General features: G+C 40.7%; 1 protein-coding gene across 1 annotated transcript in view; it reads right to left on the minus strand.

Annotated features, from left to right (window-relative positions):
• The window catches only part of eif2ak4 (eukaryotic translation initiation factor 2 alpha kinase 4), a gene marked incomplete at its 3' end in the record, with an annotated part of 11,283 nt that extends 1,796 nt beyond the window's left edge, over positions 1-9,487 (minus strand). The window contains 20 exon segments of the mRNA XM_014012042.1: positions 459-509; positions 582-683; positions 757-836; positions 926-989; positions 1,071-1,175; positions 1,248-1,370; positions 1,462-1,551; positions 2,427-2,499; positions 2,603-3,051; positions 3,129-3,283; positions 3,370-3,485; positions 5,559-6,097; positions 6,182-6,339; positions 7,026-7,126; positions 7,197-7,333; positions 7,432-7,512; positions 8,137-8,310; positions 8,389-8,491; positions 8,746-8,861; positions 8,989-9,487. Coding sequence (XP_013867496.1) covers positions 459-509; positions 582-683; positions 757-836; positions 926-989; positions 1,071-1,175; positions 1,248-1,370; positions 1,462-1,551; positions 2,427-2,499; positions 2,603-3,051; positions 3,129-3,283; positions 3,370-3,485; positions 5,559-6,097; positions 6,182-6,339; positions 7,026-7,126; positions 7,197-7,333; positions 7,432-7,512; positions 8,137-8,310; positions 8,389-8,491; positions 8,746-8,861; positions 8,989-9,117 — 2,946 coding nt within the window.
• Between the last annotated feature and the right edge of the window lie 36 nt (positions 9,488-9,523).

Raw genomic sequence — 9,523 nt, forward strand, 5'->3', positions numbered from 1 at the left:
GTGTGTGTGTGTAAATGCTTTTGCTAACTGGTGGAGATGATTCTTGACCATTTTCCTGGTACACACTAGCCTGACCCTCGCCTTCCTGTGCAGTTCTGCTCAAATCTAGTTTCCCTTCCGAAGAACAAGGGGCWRGTTTTTACTAGGCTAGGTACACACAGGCTTGTGAGGACCCACTGCTCCTTATGGGGACAAAAACCCGTTCCTCATTGGGGGAAATACTGTTGATGTGTCAGGGATTAGCTTTAGGACTAATGTGTGAATTGAGTTTAGGCTAGGTTTAGGGTCAGGTGTGTGCTGGAGTTGTTAAGTTTAGGGTAAGGTGTCAGGGGTAGGATATAAAAATGACCAGTACATGAATGGAAGTCAAGGCAAAGTCCCCATGAGGATAGAAGAACAAATATGTGTGTGTGTTAGGGGGAAAAGGCTGATTCATAGAGTGCTACAGCTGTTCTTACCTGTTTTCCTTGCTCGTGTGGAAGAAAATCCTCGGGGAATGTGATGGACTCCTGCACCAACAAAAAGTTTGGAAATTATTTGGGGATTTTTAGAAAGATCTCCCTGTGCTTCTCCTGACGTACCATTCGCAGCTGGCTCAGAACAGAGATGCGCTCCGCACCTGTGGTAAACGGCCGGTAGGACATCTCAAAGAGTATGATGCCCAAACTGAACAGATCAACTTTCTGTGGGCAGAATGAGGATTAGATGCAATTAAAGAGACACAACAAAGTTAACTTGGAATTTTTGTTTTCTTACCTGGTTATAAGTGGCTTTGGTGTTTCCTTGAACCTCCGGACTCACATAAAGYGCAGTGCCAACCATGCCCGTCATGTTACCTTAACGTAACACACAAAAATAACTTCACTTTTCATATTAGGAATATTTGCATTCGCTGCTCTAAAAGCTCAGTTAAAGAGTTCTCTACCTGCTGGGTCCTGTTTGGGCGTCAATGCAGTGATGTTCTCCTCCAGATCAAATTTACCTGCAGCCTGTTAGAAAATTAAAAGTTCAAGATCATATCCCGACTATTTTTCCTGATTTTCAGCTGGGCAGAGATTAAATCTGGGTACCACATTGGCAGGATGGTCTGTAGCCAGGCCGAAGTCTCCAATTTTCACATGGTCCTGCGAATCCAGGAAGATGTTGACCGGCTTTAAGTCTCTGTGGATCATGCCCTGAAGGAAAGGGATCATGAGTGATAAAATTATGAATYCAATCATTAGATTTCTTATTTGATCGATTCTGACCTGCTCATGGATGTAAGCCAGGCCATCCAGTATCTCCCTGAACAGTCTCCATAACCGATTTTGGTCTAGGTACAAGCTTTGATCTATTGTGTCTCTTAAAGTGCTTTTTTCACAGTATTCCATCTGTTGGGACCACGAGACACCAGTTAGAACAAAAGCAAAATGTAAAAGCAAAGGTTTTAAAAGGTAAAAGTAGATAAAAACAGAGGTTTACCTGTATGTACAAATAATGTGCTATAGAGAGAAGTCGGTCAGAGTCTGAGCTCTCGGTTGTGTCAGTCGCTGGCCTTTTGCTTGGTTCAACCTGCAGAGAAAAACAGTTTGTTTAAAGCACAAGCTTGAAAGTAACAATTTTAACGTTAACTGGAGAAATAGCATTTTCTGTAGAAATGCTGAATATCTTCTAAAATTAGTTGAAAAATTGGAAACGGACTTGTTAAGGCAAAAAGAAGTAGAACACTAAATAAAAAAATAAAAAGAGCAAAATACTAGCTAAAAACCCAAAATAACCAAACACTAGCTAAAGCTAAAAGTAGTACAAAATCTGCTAACCACTAGCTAAAGGCTAAATGTAACAAAACTAAGGTAGAAGTAGCATAAGACGACATAATTGATGTTAGAAATGCCAGATCAATGTGTATATTTAAGAAAATGATAAAGGTAAATTTGTTGGAGAAATACAGTATGTATGTGTATAAAGGTATGAATTGTTACTCAAGAAGGCATTAAATCTTTATTGTTTTTCTTTAATTTTTTTTTGTACGTTGTAAATTGATGTTTTTTTTTGATTGAATTTATTTATTTGAGAAAAAGGGGCAGAAATCATAAGATTTTTTTCTTCTTCTGCTGCCTTTCATTTAATTTATGATTTTTTTTTGTTGTATGTTGAATTTATGTTCTTTTGTTTTAAATGAATATATAAATAAAAAATAATAAGAAGAAAGCATAAACGTAATGTTTTTGAAGAAATTAGCATTTCTATGGAGAAAATTTGTAACTAAAGTTAAATATTTTATTATAAAAGTAACCTAAAGCAAAAGTAACAGCACCCATCTCCTAAGTATGTTTTAATGTATGAAGGATTAGGTTGTAAAAAAAATTGCCTTAATAAAAAAAAAAAAAGAAAACAGAGTGAATGCCCAATCAGCTCTCACACAACAAGGTGAAACATTCTCACACCTGTGACATCTCGTCTGTACCGTCATCGCCATTATCGAAGATGATGTCGCTCCTTGATTCGCTATCTGATGGCCTGAGTGAAAACAAMACAAAAAAAAGGACAAAACCGTCAATGACGTGTTGACAAATATGTGACAAAATTCTTACCCCTGGATAACTAATAAATAAAAACTTACAAAAAAGAAGCTCCAAATACATCATCTTCATCTTCATCCTCGTCATCGTCGTCATCGTCTTCCTCACTCGACTGGTGTCCGCCACACTTGGCGCTGGAGGACCTCTCGATGGAGGTGGACCACTCCACGGAGCTGGACAGAGCCGGAGGCGGGGCGACGTCCTCCACGTCGTCAGGGAGGCCGAGCTCGTTGAGGCGCTGYGGCGGATTGCCACACCCTAGATGTTTGCCGGCTGCGCTCGGGGGCTCGGAGCTGTCCGTGTTGCTCAGGACCCCCGTGGAGGGCACCTCGTGCCGCTCGATCCACGCGTTGTAATAGCGGACGATGTTCTCGTGGTTCAGGCGCGAGAGCAGAGTCACCTCACCTTTGATCCGTCTGAACTGCTTGCTGGCCGGGTTCACCTGGATGCGCTTCACTGCGTAATAACAACCATCAAGGTTGTTTTTAACCTAGACGTGAAGCGAAAAAAGTCATTTTAATGTCATACCCATCTCAAGTCCACATGTGAAAAATCAGTGAAGTTTACCTTTATCACTGCACCAAAAGCTCCTTTTCCCAGAAGCTGCAATTCCTCAAACTCATCAAAATAGCGGGAAAACTGCCTCTGCATCCCTGAAGTGAACGGAGCGTGGAGGATGGAGCTGCGGGGGATGACTGACGACGCAAAGTCCACGGCTAGATCTGGAAAATGATCAACCAAAACGCTTTAGTTGGTTTGACACAAAAAAAAAATCCACAGACAAAGCCAAACTGTGAGATGAGCGGACCTTCTGGGCTGGTTTCCTGGTCCTGAGGCAGGTTTTTAGGTGAAGGAGGTTTGAGGAAAGCGTGGTCCAACAGCTGCTGAGCCGTCCAGCGTTCAGCATCATTCAGGCACAGACATCTACAACAAAACGGCACCRAGGGATTTCAGGCAGTTCTGACACAAAAACCTGCAACACTGAGATGGAATAATTCATTCTACTGATTTAGGAACTGAAGAGTTCCTTTTTCAAAAACTTCTTCGGGTCAAACAGCTTTTTCTGCTTGAGGATTAACATGTGGAACTCCCTACCTACAGATTTTAGATCAAATTTTTCTGAAGGAGAACCAGTTTTACAGTCATGAATAACTATTATCTGTTTTTAATTTGTTTTATTTAATTGTCCTAATACTGTAATGTTTTATTCTTTTTAAACTGTATTTTAAACTGTTTTATTTGCTAAAAGCCGATCTAGGGACTTTTGTTGCTAATTAGCCTCGGCTATACATAATTTAGTGTATGTTAATGTTGACACTTGTCCCTAAACAAACAATAAATGAAATGAAAATAAATACTGCGCTCATGATCTGCTCACAACATGGGGTTTCGAACAAACAGTCCAAACAAACCAAATCAACTCAATGTGTGAACTTCCTGTTTTTACCCAATATTCATGATTTTGGAATAAAGCTTTTGTGTTGCTATGTTTTCTGTTCTGCTTTATGTTTATATACCTTTTTTATTTTAATTTTTTCTTTTTGTGTAATTGTTTTGTGAAATGTTTTTTGTTTCCATTCTCTTTCATTTTTGTGTCTTTGGAACCAAAGGGCTGTCATAATTTTAGGCAGATGTTAAACAAAATCAAAACACTGTTCTTTTTCCGCTTGATTTAACTTGAAGTCCTGACTAAACTGTGTTTATTCTTTCAAATGATCATGTACGAGTGAACAAGTGTTACCAATAAAGTAAAAATGAAAGGAACAAGTTGTCCAGAAGAATACTGTATTATTTATGATAGATGAGCTTGTTGGATATTTTATGGCTGATTAACTGAAGTTTAGATAAAGTCTTATATTTTATATTTTGTGATCGATTGTAATCATCTACTTTAAACAGTAAGAGAATCAACAAGGTTTTATCAGTGTGCAATGCCAATGCAATGCACACTATTGTGATTCGTTTCCCATCCAAGTCATCTCCACTTTGGCATGCTTCTCCTCYTGYATACTTTGTCCTASAGCTGCCATTGTAATTTAAATCTGTAAAGCTCCTGTGCCAAATGATTGCTATGCCTTTTGGTGCCTGTACAACCTATAGTTTTTGAAATATTAATGTTTGAAATCAAATAATGGGAGTCAATGGAGCCTTGTATGCGTCCAATACTGMCCCATGCTGTRTCTACTCAGTACTGCACCRTAGTTTAATAATATTTAAACTCAGTAGTTCAGTGTTTACAATACAAACATRATTGTATTTTAATCTTTCACTATAATATTGTCCTAATATTCCTTTATTGTTGTAATATATTGCAGTTTAGTGTCAACAATTGCATTGGCAATATGGCCTCTTTCAGCACACATACAAACCTAACACTTGGAGTACCTACTGCAACAGCTCCTATAGTCTCATGGTGAACACTATGGGCTTTCATGTGGGAGATCAGGGTTCAATCCCAGCTATAAACAAAATATTTCATTTAAACTACATATTTTCTAATTGTCGTATTCTCACACAATTACCCTCATTACAAACAACTGCTGACTTGGCAGGCACAAGCTGGTACTTGATCAGCAAACACATTTCAACTTTGTCACAGTTCAAGCTGCAGGCAAAGGCATGCTGAAATGGCATGCTACAAGGCAATGCACACTTCTTTTTACATCGTAAAAACCTATGTCTAGTTTAACATGTGCCTCGCTCCAGCAGTGTAAACACAGAATGTTTGATATTTTAGGAATGTAGAGCTGTTGTAAGAGTACTTCCTTGTTTACTATGACATCATATCCAGGGTGTGACCAGGTTTTCTATAAACACTGTAAGAACACATGATTCATGGCCATTTTGTTTTTAGACCTCAGAAGGCACAGACAGAGTCAGTCTTTAGATCTGTAAATAAATATTTAACTGAGAACTTGATCAGTTTTCTGCGCATGATTCGGGCTTTCAATCTGAACAATTGCTTTAGAGGCTAAAATATTGTGTTGAAATACGTACTTGTGCAGGAAGTCCTGAAAGTCAGCAGGCAGGCTGCTGGGCACCGTCACAGGATACTCCTTCACCTCCTTCCCCTGACTGAGCGCGAGCAGCATCAGCCCCAGGTTCCACACGTCCCCCTTCTTCCCCGTTTTTGTCGGCATCGCTGTATCCTCAGAGAAACGCACGCGGGCTTGCTCGAAGATGTCTTCTTTGCAGATCTCCGCGAATCTTTTGGACAAGCTGTAATCGGTCAGCCGGACGTTGCCCTCGGAGTCCACCAGCACGCTGGAGGCCCCCAGCTGCTTGTGCACCACGGAGTTGGAGTGCAGGTAGTTGAGCGCCGAGAGCAGCTGCGCCGCGTAATGGCCGAGTTTATCCAGCGACAGCGGGCTCTGGCTGATCAGGCTCTGGTTCAGGTTGACCCCGGCCACGTGTTCCACCAGCAGGTCAACCACGAGGCTGTCCTCCTTCTCAGAGGAGCTCAGCGCCATGTAGCGCACCAGGTTAGGATGGTCCAGCCGCAGCAGGGAGTTGAACTCGTTCTCTGCCGCGTGGATCTACAAAGCAGTTTAAACTGTGGTGAACTAACGTTTCTAGAAGTGTTACATTACATTTCTGTGTTTTATTTATTCATTTCTTGCCTGCTTTTTACAGTTCTCAATTTTCCCCTTCTCCTGGCTGGTGAAAAACTTGCCCATCTTTTGGCTCCAGCGCAGCGACCACTCATAGATCACTGAAAACTCCCCAGAATTTGCTTCAAACCCGCAATAAACGTTCCGGCCAAGTCGCTTGCTTTCACCTGTCGGAAACACATTCAACAATTTTTGTTTTACAGAAAAGAGCTGCAAGAATTATCACCAGAAAGCATTACTATCACCCATCAAATACATTGTTCCATCAGTTGAAGTTATTGAAATTCTATGATTTAATTATGGTATTTTATCAGTCMTGTACAGGGCTCATAAAAACACATTACCTTCAAACATTCAACTACACTTTGTTAAAAGAGAAAGTTATAATCTCAAAGGGATAGAGATGTTTGTTAAACCCAAATTTAGAACCAGTTTAAAAGGAACGGAGTACTTCAGTCCAGAGTATAAGATTATGAAATAATCTGGAAGATGTCATTAAAAATGCCAGATCAATGTGTAGATTAAAGAGAATGATAAAGAATAATTTGCTGGAGAAATATGCAAATGTATGAATTGTTGTTCAAGGAGTTAAACCTTTATTATTTTTCTTTTTTTTTTATAAACTAAAAATTATTTTTGATTGAATTTATTTATTTGAGAGAAAGGGGCAGATACAATATTTTTTTCTTCTTCTGCTACCTTTCATTTATGATTTGTATTTTTGTTGTGTGTTGAATTTATGTTGTTGTTTTTTAAAGAAGTTAATAAACTAACTGAACTGAACTGAACATTCGAGTGTTGGTTTGGCTCACTGAGAAGAGCTAAATGAACAGGATCGACTGATAAARCTCACCTAAACTTTTCCCTTTGTGGACGACAAGCTCTCCAAAAGTGCTGCTGTTGAAGTGAAGAAGCTCCTGCGGGCGAGGGCCGTCTTCGTTAACCGTATCACGTCTGGGAATTAACATTTTATTATTTATTCTGTTTAATATTAAAAATAATTGTAGAGTATTTGTACATGTACCTGTGGCGTGTGCTGGAGGCAGTACGACGGCGGTTGATAGCAGCTTTTTTGGCCTCGATCAGTTCGGGAGTCATTGCACCAGAGCTGGGTGGGCTCCCGAACACAGAGACAGACTGCTCTGTGCTCTCCAGTCGCTCCTGACAACAGGAGATGGTTGAACACTTCTTAACAATGAAACGATGGTGAATGTGCACACGTCACTAAACAATCTACGGAAGAACTTTTGCACAAACACCTGTTTGGCCATTTCCTTTCTTCTCTTTTCTTCTCGTTTCTCCTCCTCCCTCCTTTGAATTTCAGCCATGATCTCTTTTTCCTACGAGARCAGAAGAAAACTACAGTCAAAACAATGCATCAAAATAAAAAGGGTTATTTAAAAAGGATTTTAAAATGTCTGTGATATCATTTTTTAAACGAATATTAATGTATTTTTGGAAAGATAACATTAATAATATATTGAAAAAAAATGTTTCATGCTGCTGAGGACAGTTGTTGAGATATTTGCATGTGAAGAAACAGGAAGTGATGTCAAAGGGGAATGTCTGAATATGAACAAAGCGTTGCTACAACAGCTAACACAAACTGTAGAGAAGAATCTGATGCTTCTTTAAAATTACTTCGAGCCACAATCAGAGAGATGRAGAAGAGACAGAGTTCAAATAATGTTTCAATAAACACATACCAGGGAGTTTTATTTTTTAAATAGCTCCCCTTTGATGTCACTTCCTGTTTCACTTTGGCTGAGCCAAGTTTAAAGAAAAAATATGCCAGTTATGTGATGAATGCATGTTTCTTAAATATAAAGCTGTTTTAATTGTGTATTTGAAAGATCTGCACGTCAAAGTTAATATGGTTTTGTCTTTGTGAAAGATAAATTATTTAAATACAGTTTTGCATTACAGCGTCAACCCAAACGACATTAACTGTCTCGCTTTCTGACCATCTCCTCCTCCTGTCTGCGCTGCTGGTCCATCCTCTGCTGCTTCTCCAGAGCTCGTTTCTCCTCCTGCCTCCTCTGGTTCTTCAGCATCTCCTCRTGGAAGGAGCGCGGCGGGGGCTTGTTGTGCTCGCTCAGGAAGCCCTGGATGTGGTCGGCCAGCTCGTAAATCATCACCTGTCGGGACAAGCCGGTCGGTTTATGGGAAATCTTTGTTCGGATGCAATTCTACGTTGCATCTCTGCGCCTCCTCACCTCCCCACACCGCACCGCTGCCAGCTTGGCCAGTTCACTCTGGAGGTTCTGGAGGTTTTCGTTTGAAAGGCCTTTGGCATTCTTCAGCTCCAGCTCTGGAGGCCTGAGGGTGCAGGTTTTTTTTTWATGCATACAACATTAATAACTGTGAGAAATAATTTACACACACTCCTATTATGAAGTATTTCTAATAAAAAGATTCATGCATGTCTGACTCTAGGATGCAGTTTTATCATCTTATCAATTCTCCAGACACTCTCCACTTTGCAGCAGCTAGTCAGCAGCATATCGAGCATCTTCCAGTGCTTTCTGATCCTAGAAATGAAACGGTGAAGGTCAGCTGAGATCAGTACTCACACGTCCGGGTAAGTTGGAGGGCATTTCACCAGTAGGTCCACCGTCACGTAGCATTCCTGCCCATTATTCAGCCCGTTTGGCCGCAGGCACAGGTGTACCTCTGGAGGCCTTTTAACCTGAAAATCAAGTCAAAGATGACTCACTGATATTTATAGGGTATATACTGCATCTTATTCTTGTACAGAAGCACTCATAACAACTTTTTAGTCCAGCTCACTGTAAAAATAATTTAAAAAGTGTTACCTTCCAAGGGTCATTCTTCCGCAGATCCTGGAAATCATCTCCAAAGATAGAAGCGAGGGCTTCTAGTTCATTTTCCTGCTGCACAGTATAGTCATCAGTCCCATCTGTTGAAGCGTGCTGACTGCTCATTCTTCTGCCTCGGAGCTACATGGCAGTGCCCGTGCTGCCTCTCAGTTCCGTCAGAAAGAAGGAGGAAGAGGAGCCCGTTCTTCACGCTGCTCCGCTTCCTGGTGCACCCTCCTCCCCCGCGTAAAGCTCCAACTTTACAAAAACAAACTCACAAAGAACTGATACGGAGCGGCGGCGCACGGTAATCTGTAGTTTACAACACTTTCAACCAGCAGCRACAACAACGTTGCGATCTGCGCATGACTGTTTGCAAGATGCGTGCGTGTCGCAGGTGAAACGTCACCACGTTGTGCTTCCAATAATAACCTGTAGAGGGCGGTATTTCCTGCTTATCATAGACTAATAACAACAACAACAACAACAACAACAACAACAACAACAACAACAACAACAACAACAACAACAA

The sequence above is a fragment of the Austrofundulus limnaeus genome, unplaced genomic scaffold (genome assembly GCF_001266775.1).
Source record: "Austrofundulus limnaeus strain Quisiro unplaced genomic scaffold, Austrofundulus_limnaeus-1.0 Scaffold2, whole genome shotgun sequence".
Classification (NCBI taxonomy): Eukaryota; Metazoa; Chordata; class Actinopteri; order Cyprinodontiformes; family Rivulidae; genus Austrofundulus; species Austrofundulus limnaeus.